The sequence below is a fragment of the Gossypium hirsutum genome, chromosome A09 (genome assembly GCF_007990345.1).
Source record: "Gossypium hirsutum isolate 1008001.06 chromosome A09, Gossypium_hirsutum_v2.1, whole genome shotgun sequence".
Lineage (NCBI taxonomy): Eukaryota > Viridiplantae > Streptophyta > Magnoliopsida > Malvales > Malvaceae > Gossypium > Gossypium hirsutum.
The window spans coordinates 84,744,532-84,771,384 of NC_053432.1; the positions used below are offsets into that span (position 1 = coordinate 84,744,532).

At 32.9% G+C, this 26,853-nt stretch overlaps 5 protein-coding genes and 1 non-coding gene across 10 annotated transcripts; 2 read left to right on the forward strand and 4 right to left on the reverse strand.

Moving 5' to 3' along the window:
• Positions 1–571: 571 nt before the first annotated feature.
• On the reverse strand, positions 572–643 carry TRNAG-UCC (transfer RNA glycine (anticodon UCC)). The gene has a single exon. It is a non-coding gene; the product is annotated as a tRNA-Gly (tRNA).
• A 477-nt stretch (positions 644–1,120) lies between these two features.
• On the forward strand, positions 1,121–3,039 carry LOC107935121 (wall-associated receptor kinase-like 15). Of its 2 annotated transcripts, none has more exons than XM_016867674.2 (2): positions 1,121–2,238; positions 2,778–3,039. In XM_016867674.2, exons 1-2 carry the CDS (start codon positions 1,308–1,310, stop codon positions 2,888–2,890), a joined length of 1,044 nt encoding a protein of 347 aa, XP_016723163.1. In that variant the 5' UTR covers positions 1,121–1,307; the 3' UTR covers positions 2,891–3,039. The 2 variants fall into 2 exon arrangements, with proteins under 2 accessions (XP_016723163.1, XP_016723164.1); XM_016867675.2 differs by having other exon boundaries at positions 1,141–2,238; positions 2,784–3,039.
• Positions 3,040–3,580: 541 nt separating this feature from the next.
• Positions 3,581–5,311, forward strand: LOC107935105 (uncharacterized). Of its 2 annotated transcripts, XM_041077354.1 has the most exons (5): positions 3,620–3,996; positions 4,139–4,159; positions 4,253–4,328; positions 4,793–4,857; positions 4,964–5,311. In XM_041077354.1, exons 1-5 carry the CDS (start codon positions 3,802–3,804, stop codon positions 5,057–5,059), a joined length of 453 nt encoding a protein of 150 aa, XP_040933288.1. In that variant the 5' UTR covers positions 3,620–3,801; the 3' UTR covers positions 5,060–5,311. The 2 variants fall into 2 exon arrangements, with proteins under 2 accessions (XP_016723152.1, XP_040933288.1); XM_016867663.2 differs by lacking the exon at positions 4,139–4,159 and having other exon boundaries at positions 3,581–3,996.
• Positions 5,312–7,027: 1,716 nt separating this feature from the next.
• On the reverse strand, positions 7,028–11,035 carry LOC107935163 (probable receptor-like protein kinase At5g18500). Of its 2 annotated transcripts, XM_041077355.1 has the most exons (9): positions 10,639–10,988; positions 10,378–10,448; positions 9,567–10,212; positions 9,374–9,478; positions 9,163–9,285; positions 8,899–9,069; positions 8,681–8,810; positions 8,359–8,571; positions 7,028–7,456 (listed from the first exon to the last, which is right to left on the reverse strand). In XM_041077355.1, exons 3-9 carry the CDS (start codon positions 10,190–10,192, stop codon positions 7,328–7,330), a joined length of 1,497 nt encoding a protein of 498 aa, XP_040933289.1. In that variant the 5' UTR covers positions 10,193–10,212; positions 10,378–10,448; positions 10,639–10,988; the 3' UTR covers positions 7,028–7,327. The 2 variants fall into 2 exon arrangements, with proteins under 2 accessions (XP_040933289.1, XP_040933290.1); XM_041077356.1 differs by lacking the exon at positions 10,378–10,448 and having other exon boundaries at positions 10,639–11,035.
• A 1,176-nt stretch (positions 11,036–12,211) lies between these two features.
• Positions 12,212–15,164, reverse strand: LOC107935152 (pentatricopeptide repeat-containing protein At5g66520). Its single transcript, XM_016867708.2, has one exon. The coding sequence runs from the start codon at positions 14,253–14,255 to the stop codon at positions 12,363–12,365; it is 1,893 nt and encodes a 630-aa protein (XP_016723197.2). The 5' UTR covers positions 14,256–15,164; the 3' UTR covers positions 12,212–12,362.
• An 81-nt stretch (positions 15,165–15,245) lies between these two features.
• LOC107935151 (uncharacterized) lies at positions 15,246–20,152 on the reverse strand. Of its 2 annotated transcripts, none has more exons than XM_041077358.1 (4): positions 19,921–20,152; positions 19,123–19,472; positions 17,107–19,033; positions 15,246–15,568 (listed from the first exon to the last, which is right to left on the reverse strand). In XM_041077358.1, the coding sequence occupies exons 2-3, from the start codon at positions 19,467–19,469 to the stop codon at positions 17,125–17,127; spliced, it is 2,256 nt and encodes a 751-aa protein (XP_040933292.1). In that variant the 5' UTR covers positions 19,470–19,472; positions 19,921–20,152; the 3' UTR covers positions 15,246–15,568; positions 17,107–17,124. The 2 variants fall into 2 exon arrangements, with proteins under 2 accessions (XP_040933292.1, XP_040933291.1); XM_041077357.1 differs by lacking the exon at positions 19,921–20,152 and adding an exon at positions 19,636–19,911.
• Positions 20,153–26,853: the final 6,701 nt, after the last annotated feature.

The following is a 26,853-nucleotide window of genomic DNA, read 5'->3' on the forward strand; positions in this document are numbered from 1 at the left end:
ATTTTGTAAGAAACAAAGACAAACTACATTACTATCACTGCCTCACTGGCTTTGTTTTGAGTGTTGTCTGATATGGTATATGTCTCCAAATGGCTATATTTTGAAACATCTTTAATGATGTTCCACTAGCATTTACCTGTGTATGGGACGAAGTACCGCATTAGAGTTGTTAATGAATATATCAGAAAAACCATATAGGAAACTTGTATTTAACACAAAATCTTGAATGATATGAAGTGAACGCAATGTACCTTAATAGCCAAACAACTAAAAATGGGGGCAGTGGCCATAGCTGTAGGGTAGCAGCTTCAACTGTAGGCCAGAACTATGGCTGTAGCTGCAGGCTAACCATCATCTGAAACAGCTACAGGTTCTACAATATATATATATAGCGCCATGTTCTAGTCCTTTTGAGGCTGATCCTATCAGCAAGTGCTTCTTCTATATCCTCTCCCATAAAAAAAAAAGCAACTATAACATTCATATAAGCATCAATCATCTGTACCAGCATTGTCATCACTAGGAAACAAAAAAGCTGAAATTCCTAACAAAAAAGAAACAATGCTTGGTGTGCGTTTGCCGGGAGTCGAACCCGGCTCAATTGCTTGGAAGGCAATTATCCTAACCGTTGGACTACAAACACTGGTTGTTAAGTGACAAAATAACTTGTATATCATGTTAGGTTTACAGTTGATGCTGTTTGGTTTTGAATTATGGTTAAAAATTAATATAATGGCCAGTTAGGATAATTGCCTCCCTTAATAGAATTACAGGTCCCTCTAATAATTTATACATATATTTTTAGCAGAACCACTAATTAGACTAAGAACAAAGTTCGGGTACGTAGAGTATAGGAGTAAGGCCAAAATTATGGCTATAGCTGCAGGCTACCATCCGTTTCGGTGATATTATTTAACGCCATTTTGGCATATAAGGATGGATTTTTAATATTAAAAATTAATAAAAAATTAATTCACTCATTTTTCATTCCAGTCCCTACTCCTAATACAAATGCGTTGATAATACTTTTACTCTTAGGTAATGCATGGGAGGCTACAATCTCACCTGTGCAGAGGTAAAAGAGAGCCAGCGCCAAGCACCGAATCTTTTCTTTCGGCTTTATCGTTCATCATCCTCGATGACATTTCCCAAAATTGGATGCTTGCCAGATCATTGCTCCACTCCACTCATAAAACCCTGTAAACAAGCATAAACTTAGGGACCAGAGCCATGTTTGAAACAAAAAAAAGAACAAAAGCAAGCTGCACTGCACTGCACTGCATATTTCACCTCTTTTTTTCAAACTTATGGATCCCACCTCTCAGCCTATTAGTCAAAAAGTCACTAAAATCTCGGGTACTGTAACCCCTCCTCGATCCCCTCTCCCTTACCCATTTCCCTTTCATATCATACCAACATACACAACAACTCAATCACCACCATTGTTGCTAAACATAATGCAGCACCCTCTAAAACACCACCTTACCCTCACCCTTTTAGCATTAATCTTACTTTCTCACTTCCCACCAGCTTCCCCCGTCACCCCATGCCGCACCGTATGTGGCACCACCGCCATAAATTACCCTTTCAGCATCGACGACGGCTGTGGCGCCCCACAATACCGCTCAATGCTGAACTGCACAGGTACCGAACTGTTTTTCATGACCACTTCGGGGCGGTACAAAGTCCAATCAATCGACTACAACAAACAAACCATGGTGGTTTACGACCCTGCCATGTCGACATGTTCCATTCTTCAACCCCACCATGATTTCGTTATGACGGACGTTGAATCCGTCGTGATACCGCCTAGTTCCGACACCGTTTTTGCCCTTCTCAATTATTCTATCGACTCGCCGGTGCTTAACCGGTACAAGAACCTTTGTTTTAACTTCTCAGGGCATTCGTGTGATGAGCTTTACGGTGGGTGTAATGCTTTTAGGGTGTTCCGTTCGTTTACTAATAGTTCGCCGCCTTGTTGTTTCACGGGGTACGATACGGTGAAGTATATGAGCATGAATATATTGGATTGTTCGCATTATACTAGTTTTATTAATGTTGATGGTTTGAAGGGGATTGGACCGGCGGATTGGGTTTACGGGATGAAATTGTCTTACGCCGTGCCGGACACCGGTTGTGGGAGGTGTACTCGGTCCGGCGGTGCTTGTGGTTATGATACCGAGACTGGTGTCATGATGTGCCTTTGCTCTACTTCCATGAATGCTACGAGAGAATGTGGTAAGAAACTAATTTTGGATTAATTTAATATTGCCTAGATTGTAATTTTATCTCTAAATTTTAGAACGTTCTAATTACATCATTAAGGTATTAGTATTATATTAATCTATCAATTTGACATTAAATGTTAATTTAAGTATGAGATAGAGCATATTTAAAATAAGGAATGGTACAAGTTCTTTTATTGTAGAGACAGGATGAAATTAGTCATTCTATTATTAAATATATTAATTTACTGTTTAAAACATCATTATTGTTTAATAATGTTATATTTTAAAAGTTTTCTATAATTCTACAAATAAAATATTTTATTTAGAGTTTATGTGATTTTTAGACAACAATTGTTAACTCTGATGTTATTTAACTTTATTTGATTCATTTTATTAGTACAAAGAACTAAATTGATCAATAGTTTTAAATATACTCCATTTATTAAATTTGAGTTGATTAATATAATGTTCATTCTTTAAAATTTTAATTAGAACATTTTTTTTTAAATTAGCCCATTAATTTTATCCTGATTACTTGCTATGTTTTAGCTGCAGGTAGCAATGGAGATATAGGAAGTGGTCAAAAGTTGGCATTGCGGACAAAGTTTCATGCATTTGCCTTGGTGGTGGGTGCATTTATTTACTTTGTAATATTCATATGAACAATGAATATAGTGGCTGTATGTTTTCTTCTTCTTATAGTTACTGGTGCTCCAAAGAAAGTGACCAGGCCATTCTTGTGGAGGGTTGATTGGTTTATATCCAAATTTTGTACCTACTTAAACATTAATCTCATTATAGGTTATTATCATATCTGTTATTTTTTATATAATGTTTAAAAATAAATATAACTCTTTTTAACCTTTAAATAAGAGGATAATACACTTAAGCATACTCGAACTTACGTCCTCTTACACTAATAATAATGCCGATGCCAATCAAATTAAAAATTAATCAACAACTAAATTTTAAATATTTAAAAGATTGTTTTTTTAACCCACTACATTCAAATCTATCCATGCTATATGTACACTTTATTCAACTCGAAGATCACCTATATTTACTCAAGAAAATTATAACTAATTCCCTAGCATGTAAGATATTAAAAACATTTAAAAAAAATTCAATTAGCATTTAGTGATTAAGTTGATTGTGTTAAGTCGACAGAATAATATGAGAATAAAATATTGATACTTTTTTTTAGTATACTATAAGTGTCTTGATTGATTTTGGGATCCGAATCTGATCCTGTTCAAGCCGAAAGTGGTATTCAGATAAAGCCTTTTGATACTTTGATTACTCAATTGTCAATTATAACGTTTTGAAATTTGGGGCGATTTAAAATTTGAGTTATATTTTGGGGATGTCTTATGAAATTAATCCTCATTTTAATTGTTATTTTTCTTCTTCGATATCCTTTACCGTGTTTCTGAGTCGTTGAGTCCTCTTTGAAATCGCCACCTAGCAACAGTGAAAGTGTGAAACCAAAAAACTTGAGAGATTTATCAGACTCAGTGAGTGAGTGAAAGGCTAAATCGTATACGGGAACGGAAGGAAGACAACGACGAAGAACATGTCTTCTCCTCCTTCCTCTTCTTCTGGTAAAGCATTGGACTTTGAAGCCGCATCAAAATCAGCCGTTGCTTCTGTCGAGTCCCTCAAATTGAAACCGCAAGACGAAATCGCCGGCGGCGTGCAGGTCACGAGCTTTTCGGAGATCGTGGATGAAGTAACGCTTCACTTTCAACTCATTTGTCTCGCCAAGCAGGTTACTCGAATTTCTTAACTTATTTTAAAGCACGAATGTTTATTGTTCTGTCAGTCTTTCCCAAATTCCATTTTCGTTATTGAATTTTTCATAAATATTCGTATGGATCGGCTGTAACTCTGCTAATTTGGGAAATTTATATGCTGCTGCTCCTACACGACCTGTAAGTTATTTCTCTTCAATTGATTACTTTTTTTTTATCATTGATTATAATACTATTTTGTATTGTTACTAAAAGAATCCATTGTATGAATAGAATAATACGGTGAGCGTGACTTCAATTCTCGGAGGTGCTTCAGATAACACTGGCTCTGGAATTGCTCGACGATTAGGTCTTTCTTCAATTTTACCAACATTTTAATGCTATATCTCTGTTGGTCTAATTATAGTTTTAGTCACTCTACTATGCTCAAATTCTCAATTCAATCCTTCTACTTTAATTTGACATAATTTGGTGCCTTTAATTTTTTTTATGTTGTTAGTTGCTGTACTAAAAGTGCCTTGAAACCATTTTTACCATTATTCACATAGTTTAGGTCATGAGGAAATCTTGTCAACCATGTTCAACAAATAATAAATTTATATATCAACCAAATGCTTAAGGTTGTTTTCAAAAATTTCTTTGTCATCATTTTAACGGCAAGAACTAATGGTGTTATCAAGTAGATATATCAAAATTCTGCCAAATTAGAGGATTAGATCCCAATTTTCGATATAGCAGAGCGACTAAAATCATAATTAGAGTTTTGTTTTCGTCTTTTTGGCTTGAATTTAAAGCAAATTGATTCTTTTGCAGTGCTAAAGACTGGTCTTAACATAATTGTGGCTTGCAATATCCCAAAGAATAACTCCATGCTTGAGGTTTGGTTTTTTATTCATTGATATTTAGACTCGAATTCAAGCAAAGATCTGATATGTTAATCTTTTGTGCTTATATCATCATTTTGTTCCCTTTTTTTCCTCACAGGCAAATGCTGAAAAGAAGTTAATAGAGAAGCTAATTGCCTTGGGGTACTCGAGGCCGAAATCCCAATCCTCAGGTCCAGGGTTGTCTTCCTCATAGTGAAAAAACTGTGATTCATATTTGCATTTGTAACAGCAAGCAAGTAGACCATACAAGTCTTCAGTGTAGTATCAGTTATGGAATCCTTTTTAAATCATCGTATTCGTTCAGAACTTTAACTGGCAAAACATACTGCGCCTAGCTGTGAGACAAGCAATGCTGTAAGCTTTTCTGTTATGTCGTGTGAATTGTCTCTCATGTCATAAACAAACAGGTTGCAACTTGCAAATGCACACGTTTTATATTTTCCTAGTGGTTGATTCTATGTTTGCTGTTGAGTTAGTGCTGGTTAACCCTGCTATGCCCTGAATATGGATTTCAATGCTTTTTTTGTAGCATAGGTTTTTTACCACCACTGATATGAATTTTTTCCTGCAAAATGAAAACTGTAGCAAGCATATATTATATACCCTCATTGGATGCTCTCATATCATAAACAGACAAGTTTGGACTTGCTAATGCACGCATTGTTTTCTGGTAATTTCCTTTGTGGTTGATTCTACGTTTGATGTTGAGCTTAAGGCTGGTTAGTCCTGCTATGACCTGGACTTATTATATTGCTTTTATTGTCATAGCTGAAATATTCAGATTGCTGATGTTACTTACCACCATTGAATGCCAATTTTTTAGAAACCTAGACTTGAATGGTAGAGCTAGGGATGATAATGGAACGTGGTGGGTAGATATTGCTCAATCCATCATTGCTACATTTCGCCGTGGATGTTAGAACTTAAATATCACCACCATCTCCTTGGATTTTGGATTATTCCGGAACCGCCCAAAGCTTATGCATTTTACATATAAAATGAAAAGAATATTCTTTGAATATTTTAGTGTTTTTTCTATAATATATAATTATGTTTATATCATCTGAAAGCTAAATATATAAAAGTACAATAGTAATTTCAAAATATCGGATTGGGAAATTGTATTTAGAAACATCTTGCCCCGCCTTGCCTTTACAACGATAACGCACTTTCTGCCAGATATAGAGAGGTAAGAGGTAGATGCGTTTACAAGGTTGGAGACAATTAGGTTAAGTCAATCAATCAATCAAGTCGATTTTTCAAGTAAAACTAATCAATTACTCATTGAAATTTATAGTGATATTCGAGTTTACTTTCATATTATAAGTAAGAAGCACAAAATATTACATTCCCTTGTTTAAATTTTGAAAATTGCTTAAACCGATCAACTTAGTCACAAACAATTTAAAGTCTATATTCTACCATCCTTTGATAAAAAAAAAAAAAAAGACAATGGGAGAGTTTGAAAACTTGATGTGGGTGTATGCCCATGCCGTAATTGGCCCTAAAACCAAGTGATGGACATCACCACCACATGGAACGTGAATCATTTTCAAGTTTAGATTAGGGTTTGGACAATAGAAAGCTAGTAGGATTATTTACTTCACCCCCCTTCAAACTATGATTAACATTTTAAATTGATCTCAAATTTCAAAGTGTTATAATCAAATCCTCAAAATATCAAATATAATATTATATCAAACATGTCTTTCTATCACATGCACATTCCACATGATATTTAACACCAAAATTGACAGTTAAACTGGTGAAAAAGACTTAATTGATTCAATATCGATATTTTGATAACTCAATTAAAAAGTTATGAAATTTAGAAGCCAACTTAGAATTTGGACAATTGTTTGAGGACGTTTGGTGAAATTAACCCAAAATAATAAAGAAAACATAGATTTTTTTGGACTCATCTCATCGAAGCCACAACCCATATGCACATGGGATAAGGAGGCAAGTACCATGTTCATAATTTTCAACTTCAATAATTATCGCTACCTAAGTACAACAAACCAAGAAAAATACTTCCTAATCACAACAATCCATATATAAGATGAATGTATGGATGTGAATGTGCACGTGTGCATATATATATATATATATATATAAGATTTAGCACTGCAACACAAATTCATAAAAGTGAAGCACCCAATGGAGGTAAAAAAATTTATATAGAATCCCATATAATAGACCTGTACAGAAAAATCATGTGGCAAGACAAACAATGCACAACGATGACCGAGAACGCCATATCTGGAACCAAAAACAAACTAATCTTCTCTAGAATCTACAACTAGATATGTAATTCAAAGGTCCCATATAAAAAAAATTTTAATTGTTTGCCTGTATTGGCCGCACGACATTTGCCATCTCGTATACACCATTCCGAAGCATCACAATGTTTGACCGAAGTAAAGCATTGGTGGCTTTTGAAACCATTTATCCTAAATGTCTAGGAGGGGCGGTGGTAGATTCGGCTGTCTGACCTTGAATCCATATAATCACTCCTATCAGCATTAGAGTTTCTCGGTCCCATTTCGGCTTCTGAGTTCACTGTCTGATTCCTTCTGCGTCTTCTATCCTGAAAATTTTACACACGGTTACAACCTTAAACCAGAGATTCACCTATCAGCAATGATGTTTGAACCGAAACAGACTGGCCGGTTGGACCAGTAACCGACCGGGGTACTGATCCGAAGAATAGCTTCGAACTTAATAGACCGGGAACCGGTGTGGACCGGTTGAACCAGGTTTTTTATTTTTAATATTTTTTTAATTTTTAATAATTTTTTAAGCGAACAGGTTGAACCGGCGAATCAGTGACCTGACTGATTCGACCACCGATCTAGTTCTAAAAACATTGCCTATCAAACAATCTATGGTCAGATTACGATTTTAGTTCAATTTCTATACTTTAGTTTGGCATAATATCGTCCAATACTTTATATTAGTATGTCCAAATTGATAAATCCACATCATCAATTTAACAGCAGCAAGCAATTACACTAATAACGTTATAAACGTAATGAGACCAAATTATGTCAAATTAAAGGGATTAAAGTACAAATTTCATTATAGTAGAAAGACTAAAATCATGGCTAGACGTCACTTTAACGGCAGCAATTACCTATGTTATCAATTTGGACCTACTAACAACATTATAAAAGTAACGAGACCAAATTATGTCAAATTAGGACTAAATTATAATTTTCGGTATAGTAGAGGGACTAAAATCATGGGTAGGCAGCAATTACCTATGTTATCAATTTGAACCTACTAATAACATTATAAAAATAATGAGACCAAATTATGCCAAATTACAAATTTCAGTATGGTAGATGGACTAAAATCATGGGTAGACCAACAATCTATCTAAAAGCAAGAAGTTGTTATCCTCGAGCCTACGACTTCCAGCATTATAATGCAACTTCCAAAAACACCAAGTAATTCTTATTAAATGATTTTAAAGTATTGAAATCGAACCTCTCGAGGTATAGGATACTCCTCTGATTCAAGCATGCGAACGACTTGACTCATCTTCGGTCTTTTATCTGCATCAGGATCGACACATCTCAAAGCGGTCAAAAGAGCTCGTTTAAGAGCGCTAGTTGATGGTCTAGCCTCTATGTTAGGGTCAACTACTTCCTCTGATCGGCGAAGTTGGACCATCATCTTTAACCACTCGACCATATTTACCTGAGATTTTACCATATTTGGTTAATTTACATTACCAATAAAAAACATATTAAAAAAACGAAAATTCTCACGAGAAGCACAGCATAAAAATGCCTTTTCGAGTTTGTACCTCAGGCTGAGGGCGACCATAATCTACAGGGTATCTTCCAGTAATTGCTTCTAAGAGCACTACACCATAGCTATAAACATCACTCTTCTCATTCAGAAGGCCCGAGTTGGCATATTCCGGAGCAACATAACTGGTTAAATCGAGCAAGCCGAACACGAGACTTAGTTAACTAATGTAAAAACAAAAGGAAACAAAAAAACTACAGTAAAACTGCTCACCCGAAGGTACCCATAACTCTTGTTGCGATATAACTTTTCCCGTCACCTAACAATTTGGCCAGACCAAAGTCGGATATCTTAGAATCATAGTTGTCATCAATCAATATATTACTCGATTTTATGTCTCTATGCACGACTTTCGGTTCAATAGCTTCATGCAAATAAGCCAACCTGCAAAATGTAGTTTCCAGAAACAAAATGAAATTAAATCTGAAGTTACTTAAAGCATTAATAACCGAGATTTAGTTTTAAAAGTGGACTTACGCCTTGGCAGTACCGAGAAGAATCTTTACACGAGCCTCCCAAGTAAGATATCCCTTGTGAGACATATCTCCACGAAGCCATTGCTCTAAATTGCCGTTATTGACATATTCGTAAACCAACATCCTACGAGTTATAGCAGAACACATTTATGCAAACTCAGATTATAAGAACATGGACACATAAATATAATAATTTATTAACGACAGCATACCTATGAGTTCCCTCGATGCAATACCCGAGAAGTCGAACTAAGTTTTTATGTCGCATGTGACCGATAGCTTCAACTTCGACTCGAAAATCTTTGTCAGCTTGCGCCCTAAAATAACATCGAACAACTATGAGTAAGTTAGAAGCTATAAACAGCAAAACACGACCAACAAAAGGGATAATTTCGTGCAACATACGGATTGTTAAGGAGCTTTTTGACGGCTACGGGTGTCCCGTTAACCAGATTGCCTCTATAAACAACTCCGTATCCACCATCACCAATAATATTATCCTTAGAAAACCGGTTGGTTGCGAGCTGTAGGTCTCTAAGAGTGAACCAATGACCCCATCCTAAGTGCGAAAATTCGGGTAGACCAGACAAAGGTGAAGGAGCAGTTAACGGATGCGAAGAAGGCCCGAACACAGAAACCACTCCGACGCCTTTCTCTTCAGCTGGTTGAGATCCCTTAACATCTTTCCCTAAATGATTAAAAGAACCAGACCGGCCACTGTCATCTCCGTTGCCAACATGATATGAGACCTTGTCTGAATCTCTATCACTGAATTTATAGTTAAGAGTATTCGGACTGCCATTGTTCGCCGAAACTTCATCGACTCCTATTTCTTTAATTTCCTCCGAAACATAAGGTAATTGTCTTGACGGAAGCATGTCCTTAAGCCTCCCGGTTTTCTTTCGAAAGCTAAGCCACAAAGATATACCAAGAATAACTAAAAACACTATCCCTAAACAAATTACAATAAGTACCCATAACTGTAGACCAATGTATGTTTTTGACAGTGTTTTGTTCAGATCAGACGCCATTTTTGCCGACACCAATGCACCTAACAATAGAAAAAAAACAGTTTAAAAACATCATAATCCAAATCTAATAATCTAAAAGAGCAACATGTTTTAGCATTGATTCAAACATCAATTCATATTACAACCAAATCTCATTTTCACAGTAAAACAAATGCAGTGTGAAAGCAATTAAAGAAAAAAATTACCCTTTAACCACAATCAAATTCCCAAGGAAAAAAAAGCCTAAGATCCTTCAAGTAAATAGCTTATCCAAACCCTAAAACAAATATCAAAGCATCACATTTCCATAAACACAAAAAAAACACCCACATTTCAAGTGGAATCAGATATCATATTTCAAACAAAAAAGCAAAAAAATAAATCAGGCATCATTTTGACTGGATCAAATAAAAAAAAAGTCAAAACTTTGAAGCATTTAGATGAAGAACATATGAATCAGAAGAAACCTGTTCAAGTAATGTTGGCAAGACACCCAAAAATGAAAAATAAAAATAAAAAAAAGGGAATTTTGGGACTTTGGGTGTGTTTAAAAAGAAGCAAGGGCTAAACCCAAAACCCAAAGGGGGAAGCACATTGAGAGGAAAACAAAACAGGGTGGTGGTGCAGCATTTTCGAAAAACAGAAGGGATTTTGTTAGGGTTTTCATGTTTTGTAGGATTGAGTTTTGGGGCATTGGGAAATAAGATGTGGAGTTGAGAGAGGTAGGTAATGAAGGAAAGACATTGTTGCCTTTTGGAAATTTTAACAGTGTGTGAAGTGGAAGCAGCTAAGCGTTTATATACTACTATTTAATGTTTAATTGGGAAAGATTGCTCTGCTCTGCTGTTTATTCCTTTGCCTTTTTTTCTTTTTACTTTTTCTTTTTATTATACAATAGGATAATATAATCTTTAGCCCCTAAACTTAACAATTAAATCTATTTTGATTCTTAAATTTAAATTTTATCAAGATTTAAGGATGTAACTAATATTTTTACAACATGACTGGATTGACTGGTTAGACTTATTGGTCTGAAAACTGACAGATATATTAATCCAAATAAAGGGTTGAACGGTTGAATTAGAAATTGATAAAAAAAAAAAAAAAAAACTAGAGACAAAAATTACTAGAACATATTGAACCAATTTAATAATTCTTTAATTTTTTAAGCTTTTATGATTTTTTAATTGTTTATTTATTGTTGGTATAGAGTTAAACCAATTAAATCATCAATTCAAGAGCACTATATGTAACAATCTAAAATTATATTAAGAAAGCCCGAAAATTTATATAATTTTTTTAATTTTTAAATAATGATGTGGCACAATTTTAAAGTACCACATCTTTAAATTTTTATATTTTTTTAAATTTAAAATTAAATATAAATCTAGTTCGTAAGTTAAAAAATTAAAAATTATATAATTCCTTTAATATAATATGTACTATTGGAAACCATTGGAGTTGAAAGTTTTGATTTATGTGTTTTTTTTACTCAAAGATTTAAAAATGTTTCTTTTTATAACTTGAAATAAGAGTGAATTGCTAATGTTTGACTTCATCTCACATATACCAACAAGTTTCGGGTGAATATTGTTGGGGTTTTGTAGACGAACTCGAAAAAACATATTGAGTAAATGGAGAAAAAATATATGAAAATATAAACATATTTTATATTTTCAGAAATTATTTTATTTATATATGATTTAATTGCATTAGAGAATTTAAATTTTAAATCAAATTTTAAACTTTAAAATGTTTTAATTAATACCGGTATCAAATACATATCCATCATATTTAACTGTTAGATGTATCTAAAACATGTTTATAACAACTTAAATTTATTAGGTAAAAGCCAAAGATTGTCATTTTAGGAATACTAGTTTGTTAACAAGTGGGGATCGCTCGCTATTTTTTAAGTCTAATTATGCTCTCAGTCCTTAAAATTTTCAGATTTCCTTTTTTTTTTTCATTTGAAGACAAAAAATTTCCATTTCTGATTTTGGGTGTAAAATTCTTCGATACTACTTTAGAAAAGCAACGTGAAAACTGATATATATATAATACTCCATATAAAATTCAAATGAGTTTTTTTTAACATATAAGTTATCGGCTAGATCGAATCAGATTGATACAATATATATACACACACTGTTAACACCTAAGTTAACAGCCACAAGCACACCACCTAGTACTACCAGTAATCCTTGCAGGAACACTCCCCATCTTTGAAATGGTGAAACCGATTCCGGTCCCTAACAACGATCTCACGATCAAAAACCTTTGAGATAAGTTTGCTAGCATGGTGGCAATCTCTGCAAACTCGAAGATTTTTCGTTATCCTGAAAGTGTCCCCTGCTTTTGTTTTCAACAAACCGAAGGCAATGGCAAGCTTCTCACTATGATAGTTCAAAGGATTCTCCTTTTCTTCCTCTTCATCAAGCTCTTCTACCACTCCCTCAGCACCGCAAGGAACGTACCCAATGGCTCGAATACGGTCCAGCATCTCATCGAGTTTGGCATATATCTCTTTGCTTTCGGGATGGTCTCTTCCTCCTGCTATGAACTTGTTAACTTCGCCTTCTAATTCAATGACAGAGAAGCCTGGGACTTTCTTCACTCCCCTCACGTTCATCATTCTCCTCACGTTAGCCATATCTTCATATCGGCCGGCTTTGACGTATAAGTTAGCTAATAACACGTAGCGTCCGCTGTTGTTCGGTTCCAGTTCGATGACTCTCTTGCCTACTTGTTCACCTAACTCGATGTTTCCGTGGATCCTACACGCGCCAAAAAGAGCACCTAGTACACCTACATCAGGAGTCATTGGCATTTGATCAATTAGCTTTTTGGCTTCATCTAGTAATCCAGCCCTTCCAAGCAAATCAACCATGCATCCATAATGCTCCATCATGGGTTCAATTCCGTGAACTCGAGTCATGTACTGGAAATAATAGCGACCTTCCTCAACTAACCCTGAATGCGAACATGCACTAAGGATGTTTATGAAGGTGATGTTATCGGGAACGATCCCTTGTTTTTCCATATCCTTGAAAATGGAAATGGCAGCTTCTCCTTTTCCATGCATTGCAAAGCCCCCAATCATGCAATTCCATGAAGAAATACTCTTATAAGTGAGACCCTTGAAAGTTTCATAAGCTTTCTCCAAGCACCCACATTTGCAGTACATATCAATAATGGTTGTAGCAAGCTTCGGGTCTAGTTCGATCCCTTTGTTTCGGATATATATATGTATCCACTCGCCTTGCTCAAGAGCTCCTAACCCAGTACATGCCGATAACATGCTAGCCGCCACGAACTTATCCAGCGCCAAATTCTCAGCCCTCATCCTATTAAACAAAGCAAAAGCCTCGTGAAAGCGATTGCTCTGCACGTAAGCAGCGATCATGGCATTCCAAGAAACGGAATTCCTCTCCGGCATCCACTCGAAAACTTCAAACGCGGCGTCGACAAGACCCAATTGGGCATACCCGCTTATCAAAGTAGTCCAAGAAACAACATCTCTCCTTGGCATTTTGTCAAACACCTTCCGAGCATTTTCCAAAGACTTGAAATTCACGTACATATGAATCAAATTGTTCAGACAAAAGCCATCATTAGCAAACCCGAATTTGAAGACGTGGGCATGAATTTGAGCCCCTTCTTCAACAGCAACATCAACCGAACAAGCTCTTATGAGACAAGGGAAAGTGAACTTATTAGGCAAAACAGAATCTTGCAACATCCGCAAGTAGAGAACGATGCAGTCGGCAGCTTGTTTCCGTAGCAAGTAACCTCTGATGAGGGTATTGTAAATGAAAGCATCCGGATGAGGCAATGTATCGAACAGGTGGAGTGCGTAGTCCAAATCTCCGTCGTTAGACAAAGCACAAAACTTGATGAGGCGACCCATGGCATCGTTATCGGAGGAAAGGCCGAGTTTGGTGAGGTGGGCATGATTTTGCTTGAGTTGGGCCATGGAAGAGCATGTTTCTAGGGATTCGAGAGGTGAATAACGGGGCTTTGAGTTCGATGATGAGAAAGAAATGGAGAGTGGAGGAGCTAAAAAGGTCTGCAACGAGCTCATTTCTCATTAAAAACTTGATTTAATTAGCCTGCAGTACCCAACTTGAAGTGGCAGTGCTGTTGAATATTATCTGAAAGAACCGTAGCAACAATTGGTGGCCACCATCAAAGGGTAAGGCTAAGGCAAAAGATTGGCAAAGTTCCCTCAACATTTCGGCTATCGTCTTTGACCGGGTTTTATCTCTTGACTTTACTAAACGAAAATGTGCAACTTGAAGAGGTGCGAGTTTATAATAATAAAAAAAACATCATCACGTACATGAGAAGATGGACCATGCGAGTGTGCCTACGATTACTCACTAAGAGAATCTCAATAATTTCTCTTAACGAGGTTTGAACATATGCTAACTCTTCAGGTCGTGCTTTCTCCAAAGTTAAAGAAACAAAATCCCACTAGAAGGCAAAGTTAGAAAACAAAATCCCACTAAGAACACTATTAATGGGTGTTGCATGGTCCGTCTTCTCAAGCACTCAACAAGGACTTACAACCTTTCTAATTCATGCTTTCTCAAGCACTCAAATTCTCTCTAAAATTAAAAGATAAAACATCCACCAATGACACATTAAACGATTTATCAATTGCCAACAGATGACACTTCACAAGCCAATTCAGACTGACTCGACCTCCCCTCCACGATACCAAATCTCAAATATCAAAACAATTTTAAGATTTTGTATCAATACATTTAAACAGAGTTTGAGTTTTTTTAGCAAAGACAAAGGGATAAAATTTGTTTAGATATTGAACTCGAAACTACCGTCGACTTAGAATAAAGTCTTTTATCACTACAAATGTCTCAATCCAAAATGTTACTTTTAAACTTTAATGGTACTCTATTTACAGTTTTTCACACAACCAAGTCTTGTCTAATAAAATCTTTAGTATCACCAATAACTCCTATCTCCTTCCCTCGTAAAAAAAAAACATATTAAATCTGCATAATATAAGGAAACAAGATAGCAAGCATCAATGACAACAGTCCTTATAATATGGTAGATAATGCAGAGTGATATCAATTAATCAAATATGGGAAATACATATCAGTTCAACCAAAACAAAAAACTGTTACATCAAGTTAAGCCCTGCTCCTACTATTAGTCACTTCAATTACCAAATTAAAAGAAATGAGACCACAATTTTTTGCTCTTCCATTTTTTATATATAGATTAAAGCAAATAGAGGGCAGTCGCCATTAGAACATCGCATTGGTGTCGTTACTCCGTTATTGCATGCGCATATGCTCTCATTTTTGGATCGTCAGGTGTGAGCACTCAAAATGGTGATGAAGGATCCAAGAAATCCAAAATATGCCACTGATTTGCAACATAGAACACATATTTAGCAATGGAATGTTTTTATCACCAAATCATATTAGCATGAAAAATAAAGAGAATGCCTAAACAGATAACATATTTTATGTATACGAGATGAATTATGGTGCTACACACAAGAACCAATAAGCTACATAACAGTTAAGCTAAATTCAATAAACAGAAAGCAATAAGAGAAATATACGAATATACAAACCGCATAACCATAGGCAAAATATACAAATGCAACAGCAAATGCAGCGCAAAGTGGAAAAACCATATGGCAATATGATATGGGGAAGTGGTAAAAGTACCATGAAGGCCCCTATAGTAAAAGTAAGATTGCATTTTACTCACTCTACTCAAAAAATGAGCAAATTAATCCCTATACATTAGATCAAAGAACAAATTGGTCTTTCTGTTAAATTTCTATCTATTTCTACTGTTAAAAGCTGGTCTTTGTATGATGTCCATGTGGCATGCCGCATTTCACTGTCTGAGTTTTTAATAGTGCAAATAGATGAACTTTTAACGGAAAGGACTAGTTTTCTCTTTAATATAATGTATAAGGACTAATTTCTCATTTTTGAGTAGAGGGAGTAAGGGCCTCTATAGTAATTTTACCTATGGAAAGTCTATTTGCTCTAACATCACCAGGAATGGAAATAGTATTACGGTTTGACAAGCATGCTAACTTATTGTTCAGCATCTAACGTTGTTCGGAACTGTTAAAAAACCGGGAATCAAACACATAATCCAAAATTTGTACAACACAAGTTGGATATATATATGTGTATATGGTAGTTTCATAAACTTAATTTACAAACAAACCCTACCATGGAACAATCTTAAAATTAATGTCATTGCAATTTCTGTAGGATCATACAATATCTTTATTAGAGCATGGAAAAGACAACAGGAGAAGAAACGGGACACAACAAGAATAAAGAAAATCAGCTATGGCGGTACAAAAATAAAGCAAGAACGAATAGTGTTCTAACTGAAACAAACAACAAAGCTGTTAAAAGTTTGAAATTGAGACCCCAACTTCCACAGAATCTTGTGTTAAATGATGCGGGAGCAACTAAAACAAGTTGTTCACTTCTCTATGAACACTCAATGAATAGCAGCTGAAATAAAGGACAAACAAGTTATATGGTCATATAAAATTATATTATTTATCATTCATTCAACCCCAAGCAGGTTACCAAGTGGAGCATACAGTAGCGGAGCTCTTAATGAAGCAGTGTTGACTCAGACTACGTAATGTATGCTCGGATTAGACACAGGGTTGACAAAAACCAGGAATCTGTATGTTAACAGAATAAGATTATCAAGTGAAACATCCACCAATGATCATTACTACGGTTATCAGTATAATACAAATCAGTTTAATTCTCAAAGTGTCATCTAAAAGACCAAGTTTTTCAGGAGTGTTAGTAGTGGCATCATAAAAAGACCCGGAAGAAAAGTCTAGTTAGCCAAACAAACTATTTAATCTAATATAGCCGTAAAACCATGAAGAGTAAGCGCCTACTTACAGTGTCCTGATGTCTAAACTAGGATTCTTTGCAAGTTTTCTTGTTGTGGCCAAGACCTTTGCACTTGCTACACTGGAGCTGTCGTCTCATCATGTCTATCGATTCAGGCTGCTTCTTCTTTGGCCGACCTGGTGGACGTTTAGTTGGAGGAGGAGTTACAGTTACAGCTACAGCTGTTACCTCAGGTAATTCATCCTCAATTGGTCTGTCTACATTTGGAACAGGGTGAATGGACTCGGCGTATGTTAAGCGGAAACTCTCAGTTGTGAAGTATCGGGAACAATAGTCATATGGACTTCTACCGATGCATTCAATGACAGCAATAGCATGAGAGCAAGGTAAACCAGTAAGTTGCCAGCCCTTGCAGCTGCAGTCCCAATGATCTATATTAACAACCGCAAGAACCTCGGGATTTTCCCCACGGACCTCAAATGTGCTACCCTGTGTGAGTAACACTTGAAATGACCTCGCCATTGCAGTTTCCTTCCGCAACTTTTCCTCGTTACACGGAGTTAATTTTGTCATCCACTGACTGGAATCCACACGACGTTTGTAGATCGCCTCCATCATCTTACCCCGTAATTCATCAATCATCTGTGTTATAGGAAACTCATGTGCTTCAGATACCCAACTATAGAACTGCTGCCCAAAGGTCGAGATCAAGTGGTTATACCTAGCTCCTCCGAAAAAGGCATTTGCCCAGTGCTCTGGTTCACTTTGAATTATCCAGTCGTAAGCTTCAGGAGAAATGGCTCTTATTAATTCAGTATCACGCTGGAAACCCTCAAGTCGTGGTGACCGAGCAGCAGAGTAAAAGTCACTGATCATAAACCGTCTTGCATCATGAGAAAGATGCCCCTTTAACTCTCTGTTAAGTTTGTCAGCAAGATGTTGTAAACAGTAGCTGTGGTAGCATTTATCGAATACATCAGCCAGTGCCTGCTTTAAACCATTCTGAAAATCTGCAACAAATGTTAGCTGGCTAGATGTAGGAACAGCAGATTTGAGTTCCCGTAAAAACCAAGTCCAATTGTCTTCATCCTCGGCATCAACTACAGCAAAAGCTACCGGAAAAATACCATCCTCCGCATCTGCAGCCGTTGCAGCGAACAAGTTTCCTTGATATTTAGAATTTAAAGTAACACTGTCGAGAAAAATTAGGGGTCGACAACCTTGTAAAAAACCAGATATCGAGGCATGAAACGAGACAAACAGTCGATGGAAGCTTGAGTCGTCCTTGGTATTAAAGGTGACAATACTGCCTGGGTTAGTCTCTTTTATCTTCTCACAGAAAAAAGGTAAGAGATTATATGCCTCTTTAAAGGATCCTTGAAGCTGTTCCCTAGCAATCTCTTTTGCACGCCATGCCTGAGAATAATTCAGTTCGATTCCATATTCTCGCTTGATATCATCGGCAATATCTTTTGGCCTGTAGTTGGGGGAAATTTTCAATTTCTCCTTTATAATACTTCCCACCCAACCCCTTGTTGCCCGGTACCCAGCTTTTACTGCAGCTCCTCCACACGTATGCATAGTGTTCATCTTCTTGATGCAAATCAATTGAGTAGTGGATAGTCTCGATGCATATATCCTCCAGGGACAGCCTTGAGCTTTGCATTTAACAGTAACACGATGACTATCGTTTTTCTTATACCTATAAGCAAAACCATGTGCAATTGAGTATTTATGCAAGGCTTCTCGGAATTCATTAAAACTATTAAATCTTTGGTCAACGCCAGTGATTGTATTCTCCCACACTTGTGCAGCTTTATGATGCTCGATGATATTAATCGGCATACAGTCCATAGGAGTTTCATTTGGCATGTCCATGTCAACATCATCAATGGCATCGGTCATTCCAAGAACAGCATTGCCAGGAGCAACAATAGGAAACCCAACAGCTTCTGAGACGGTCGTCCTGCTAGACCTGCACATTTAAGCATACATAACCACAACAGCAAGGACAGAACTTAAGAAAGTAAATTCAGAAACAAGAAAGATCAACTGAGTAACTACCTACTACCAGGCATGTTGGAAACATTACGAGCAGCCGCTTCATCCGATGCAACAAAGACATCAACAGTGAGAGAGTCGCCTAAAAAATTAAGCATCCGCTGCAAATCCTTGTCTTTCGAGATAGTTATAAGGGTCTTCTTGTTTCCAGGAAGAAAGTACTTGATCGACATGTTATCAGAGCTAAGACTAAACATATCTGCTATTTCGGACTTAAAATCACTTAAACTAGTTTGCTCATTAATATCTATAGCAAAGGCCTCACCACCACTATAGGACAATGAACCATCTTTATCAGTGACAAAATCGCCACCAGACTGGCATATTGCTATAATTTTCTTCGCAGCCATAGCCTAAAACCCAAATCAACCACAAAGAAACTACATTAAATAAGACATGAAATATCAAATAATAATAATCTTTTTTTTTCCCACGCACAAGAATTCAAAAAAGAAAAAGCATAAAATTCAATAGCGAAGCAGTAAGTTAAAACAACTTAATCTATTCGGAAGTTACCTTCTGGGACTAAAAACCCAAATCGAAAAAACCAAAGAAAAAGCCCAAAAAGGAAGGGGGAAAATGCATAGCATAATCTTTTGTTTTTTCACTCACAATAATTTAAAAAGCAAGCATAAAATTCCAACTTAATCTATTGAGAAATTACCTACTAAAACTAAAAACCCAAATCGAAAAAACAAAGAAAAACCCCAAAAAAGAAGGGGACAATGCATGGTATAATAGGATTCAGAAACCCTAATATCTATGGAGTTTGAATTCAAAGAGGGAAAAAAAAGATGATACCTTTAATGGAGAAACATGAGAAAAGGAGGATTTTTATGGTTTTTTTTTTTGTGTGTGTGTGTGTGTGTGTGTGTGCGTGTGTGGGTTCGTTGTTAATTGGGAGATTGAATCCTTGAATTTGACGAGAAGAGTACGGAGAGAGAGTCCACAGGTAACCCAAATGCCAATTGCCTGAAACTCAAAAAATGCATGAAAAGAATAGAATTGAACAATGTAGATGGTATTCGTTTTCAAATTAATAAGGGTTAAGTATATTAATAGTCAATTAACTATTTTTTTTCTTTTTTAGTCACTTAATTATAAAAAATTATAAATTAGTCACTTAATTTTGTTATTTTTTACTTTTTTGGTCACCCAACTATTTAGTTTTACCTTTTTTTTGTTACCCAACTATCTTGAATAGTTGATTGACCCAACTATGAAAAATTATAAAATAGTTACTTAACTATTTAATTTTATTTTTTTATCACTTAATAATTATGAAAAGTTACAAATAATCACTCGCCTATTTAATTTTGTTTTTTTCTAATCACCCAATTATCTTTAATTTTTTATATTTTTATTTTTTTTACTTTAGCCAAATAGGAAAAAACTACAAAATTTAATAATTTGGTGACCATTAGTATATATATTTATTACATTGTAAATGGTTAAATAATTTTTAAATAATTATATGCAAATCTGAACATAAATTAATAAAATAAAATGAGATAACCAATAACACTTTTAAATATAATTTCTTTTAGAAAAAAAGTATAATACAAATATGAGAAAATAAAAAAAAACTGAACTTTAAAAAAAAATACTAAACAAAACATGGAAATTAGAGCTATTGTTAGTCTAGTTGGGTCAAATTGGAGCTAAGCATACCATACATAATTGCATAAGTTTGATCAAGGTTGAAATTTTAATTTTAATTTTTATTTTATTCATATTTGTAAATAGTTAATTCAAGTCTATTAAAGTCTTGTCATTTTTTAACATTGTTATTTTTATTATATTTATCAATTACGTATCTATTTTCTATTTATTTATTTTTAACATAAACAACTTGATAATAAATTTAATTTTTGTTTTAATATAAATTATATAATATAAAATATGGGTCAAGCTCGAATTCAATATTCAAAGTTCAAGTCAAACCCATTTTTAAGTTTATAAAATATTTTCTTTTCTTTTATTTTATTTTGTATATTATATAATTTAAATCATATGAAGATTAAATATTGTATATTAAAAATGATTAAGTTGTTTAAGTTTAGAAATTTAATAAAAGAAATGTATATAATGGTAGTTCAACATACATTCTTAATTTTAATTTATAGTTATGGGTGAATCTAAATAGACTTAAATTAATTATTTATAAATATAAATAAAATTAAAAATTAATATTTTGAGTTGACCCGAATTTAAATAACTAATTATGAGTATTGACATCAATCATGAATCAATTTCAAATCGAGCTAAACTTGACTCGTGAACACTATTACTCCAAACACATTTCGGCTTTTTCTTTTAAATATTTTTTTATAAATTTTTGTACTAAAGTTAGACTGCTTAATTATGGGAACTAAGCTCAATAATTCATAGAGAATATTAGATAAACCTACCTGCTTACCCTAGCTTAGCGTTAGCTGACCAAATAAATCTCTAACATTATAGTAATTTAGGGTTGATTAGCCAAATTCCTCCTTCTTCTTTTTTTGTAAAACGTATCCAAAAGCCCATTTTCAATGTGCCAAAAGTTTGTACAGCTTGGATGCACATTGTACATAGTATGATTTTCTTTTATATGTAAATGAAGGAATCAATTTAATCTATATTAATGTGAATTTAAAATAAATTATGTATTTTATATATAAATAATATTTTAGTATATCGATGATTATATTTTATATTATATTCAGTTATGCGTCATAAGTTTTAAGCAAATTCGTGAGAGTTATTCATTTATCGTATAATTATTGATAAAAATAATAGAAATATTGGATTGATTGAATATTTTAAAAAATTTATTAAAATTATTAAAAAAAATTATTTAAAAAATGCTCTCTTCTATAAATATAGGTTAAATTATGTTGATGGTCTCTATATTGCGTGTAAATTGTAAATTTAGTCTCTATACTATATTTTTGGTTCGTTTTATTCTTTTTTTTTTAAATTTCATTTCATAATTCAAACAATAATAGTTAAATCTCTTGAGTAAGTTTTTACTATTAATCTCCAATCTAATCATTTTTAGTTGTTGTACATTTCAAATTCAATCTTAATGCAATTGGTAGTAATTAATTTTATTAACTAAACAAATGTGATACTTTTGTGAGTATTAAATACAAATAGTAAACTAACATGACATTATACATATGATGTTATATTTGTCGCATAAAATTTAATTTTTAATGATTATTGTTTAGATAATATTTGCTAACAGGTTGGACATCTATATCTTTTTAATTATCTAAATTTAAATCTACAAATCTACCTAAAATCCGTTTACTAATGCAAAAATTGTCTGAGAATAATTATCCAAATTCGAATCAAACATTATTATCCATTTAATATTCACAGAATCTATCCATACCTATTTCGAATCTGCAGCAAATAATAATTTTAAAATTTGAATCTATAATATTTGAAACCGTAACAAAATAAATTAAATATTCAAATATGTAATTCAAATTGACATCAATGATTAAAAATTTAAAAATTTAAAAAATATAAATTAAAATAACAAAATCATAATATAAAGACTAAATTTACCAAAAAAATCGACCACAAATATACGTATACCAATTACAGCCGATGCCAATCCAAAAGTCCTTCACTTTAATTTTATATTTTTACTTTTCTTTTCTCGGATTTTGTTATATTCCATAAATTTTTTAATGCTAAAAGCTATACTTTATTACAAAATATCCCAAGTACAAAGTACGAGGGCTGCACTTTATTACAAAAAAGGCAAATGTTATGGCATTTGTTCCCTAAGATAAATTCAGAAAATAAAAATATTCATTTCTATAATGTCACAATAAAACAGGTCCTATAAAAATACATGTTTCACCTCTGCTCAAATTCTTAGCAATCGGGTGTAATATTAAATATTAACTAATTTTTTATACTGTGCAATGCATGATTTACTCCTATATTTTATACAATTATTATTCAAATAATATCATATTAATTAAAATTATTGATAAAATAATATTTGAAATAAAAAATATACTTAAAACAATAATAACAACACAAAATATTTCGGAATTTGTTATTAATTAAAAATATTACATAACACCAATTACAAGAAAATGATTAGTATTTTATTCAAAAATATTTTTAAATATATAATTCCAATTGAATAAATATTTTAATATTTTTAATTCTTTTGATTTTCATTTAACTGAATAAAATTATTATTTTAATATTTTAAATATATAATTTTATTTATAATAAAATCTAAATAGAATAAAAATATTAACAACTTCCAACTATAAAAGTTTAAAAGAGCTTAACGAAAAATATATAAAAGCTTAATAAAAATAAGTATAATGAAAAACTAAAATATTTTATAAATCTTATGTTAAATTATATAAATCGCTTAATTTTTTTTAACTGAAGGATTTTTTTTAAAAAAATCATTAAAATTTTACTTAAATTAATTGTTGAAATAATTATTAAAATGTGATGTTTTTAAAAAGGATAAAAAATAAATTCTATAATTAAATTTTACTTAGTTCACATGAAGAAACAAAAAGCTATCCATGAAAGCCTAAAATCTTATAATATATACGTATATATACATATAATATCTTTACTAATATTTAAAGTCGTGATCAAATTGGTGTTACTTTTGACTGAATTGTAAATTAGTTATAAATTTATTAAAAAAATTATTTTTACAAATGAATAAATATTATTTTGAGGATATTTTTATCTTTTATATTTTATATAAATTCTAGAAAATACATACACATAAAGTAATTCAAACCCAAAACATCATGATCTCTAATATCTCAATGTTATCATCTCAACTAAAGACATATTTAGTATTTATATAAATCTTTTATAAATTTATTAGATGCTATGTCATAAATTAGTTATAATTAAGTTGGTATTTTGATTCTGGGCATTAATTCAATTAAAATTTTATTAAAATTCCATTAATTTAATTTATAAAATAATAAATATTATTATGATAATGTTTTTGTTTTTTTATTATATACTCATATATAAAATTTATAAAAAAAAAAGTTAACCCATAAATGATGAGACTTTAACTTACAATATAATAACTTTCAATACCTTAATTTTATTGTAAGTGTGTTATAATTTAATATTGATAAAGAGTTTGCAGCATCTACAACTAAGTATATTATATATATCGGTGATTATATATATACTTACATGTATGTACATACAAGTTCATGAACCTTTCCTAAGTCTACTTTAAGATAGTATAATGTATATATTATAAAAATATTGAAATTCATAAAGTATAGTAGTAGTTAAGCTGGCAACATTGAAGGGGTCCGAGTTAGTAGTTCTCACAATTTAAGTGCAAAGAGGTTGCTTACTTTGCTTAACGAGCTAGGTCTCTCTATGAACTTTCCTTCATGTTTCCTATAATCAATTTAATATATACATACATATATAAGACAACTTAGCATAGAAGATTAAAACTAAGGGTTAATTCTATTATACGTCCTTAAACTACAATCTAGACTCTAAATTGGTAGTCAAGCTTCAAAATATTTTAATTAAGCCCTTAATGTATCAATACTATATGGCATAGTTTTTTAACATGTTAGATCCAAATTGTCTATGTGATATATATATATGCATGTAATGAATGAAGGACTTAATTGATATAATACCAGTACTTTGAAGATTTAATTAGAATATTTTAAAATTTAAGGATCAATTTCGAATATGTGTGATAGTTTAAGGACATTTCGTGAAAATGACCCTAAGAATAAAGTAGCCGAGTAAAAAGGAAACAAGTTCGGCAGCCGTACTATGGAATACTTCAGAGAAAACAGCTTGCTATAGGGGGTATCGATTCATCTTTCCGATTAAACTTTATATATATGTGTTTTTTCAGTGAAAAAAAATTATATATATATTTTCAATCAAACTACATATACTTTTTTTTCGGTGAAATTTTTTCTTATTACACTTTGAAAATATATGTGTCATTCATTTAATTTTATTTCATATATTAAGGGTGAAATTTTTTCACAAGAATAAAACATTAAGTATCCTTCTCATCTAGTTAAAAAAATCCCACTATTAGTATGCCTAATAATAAATTTTATTAAATCTTAAATAATACGAGATTAGGTATGAATTTACCCCCAAAAAAATTCAATTTAGTCCTTCTAAATTAATATATAATAAAATTGCACTTTCACCTCAGTCCCTTCAAAAAAAAATTTCTAGATATGCCCCTATGTTTTACCAGTATGCTTAATATGGATATGAGTACATATATACTATAAGGATCGAAAAGGAAAGGAAACGATGGAAATAGGTCGAATAGCAGTAACTGTATAATAATAAATAGAAAAGGTATATATAGTAAGATACGATACCACTGAGGGAAACAACGAAAAAGCATACAAAAATGGGGAAAAAATAAAGCTGAGGACCAAAACATATATGCTTATTGCTTTGCTTTGTTCAAGTTTTACAGCCATGATATATATGCATTTTTAAATTAATTAAAGACACCCCCTTCCATTTGCTTAACCCAAGTGGTTTCTCCCCTCCCCCCACCAATATTATATATATACATATATGCTACCTATGATTTTTTCATGTACCATTGCTTGCCGATAAAAGAAGAAGAGAGTGATATGGGTTCAGGTTACACTAGGCATAGGAAATCATCTTCGTTTTCATTTTTCAGTATATTCTCGGCTTGTTGTTCCAACGGAGGCGATGACGTGAGCGAGGACGGCATTTATGTGAGGAGGATGTGGCCAAGCGACGAAGACGGAAGGCGTTGGACTGCCGAACCGGGTATTGATCGTAAAGCTTCGGCCTTTATCGACAGGTTCAGGACGCGAGTTTCCGACCCTGAGAGACAAGCTCTTGCTGTTTAATTAGACGCTATAGCTAGCTCTATTGTATTTATTTTTGGGTAAATTGCACCCAAGGTTATTAAACTATTACTAAATTTACGTTATAGTCACTTAATTTCAAAAAGATAGAAAATAGTCATTGAATCATTTAGAAGTTTTATTTTAGTCATTGGGCTGTTAAAAATTTAAATGAAAATTTTTGAATAGTTCAATGACTATATTTTGTAACTTTTTAAAAATTAAGTGATCAAAATATAAATTTATTAATAGTTTAGTGATTTGGGAGTAATTTTATCCTTTATTTTTCCTAATTAAACAGTTCTTTCCATTTCGTCCTTGTACTTCTTTTTGCTTTTATTTCCTCGTTGAGATGGGATTATCAGTACAAAATTTGGAGTAGCAAAAAATAGTATGTATTGTATTGATTACATTATTCTATGGATAGGAATAAATAAAATACATGATTGAAATTTATAAAGATGTAATTATTATCTATTTATTTAAAATTTGTTAGTACATAAATTTTGAAAGAGTTTGTCTGTTGGTGTTTTTTCTTTTTAAACGTTAACGATTAAAATTGAATTATTATTGTATTAATTTATAATTTTATGATTTTTGAAAGAATTTAACTAAAAATTTATCATTTTTGAAAATCGCTCTCTTGTTACTTGCCTAAATTGGACCTTAGATTGTCTCGAATCAACCCGACTCAATTTTAAATAAAAAAATTAAATTAAATTATAAAATATATAAATATTATTATTAAAATATAACATCTAAACAGGCCAAGCTGAATTTTAATTTGGGCATGATTTTTAGAAAAATTAAGTTGTAGCCCAACCCAATCTATGAATAA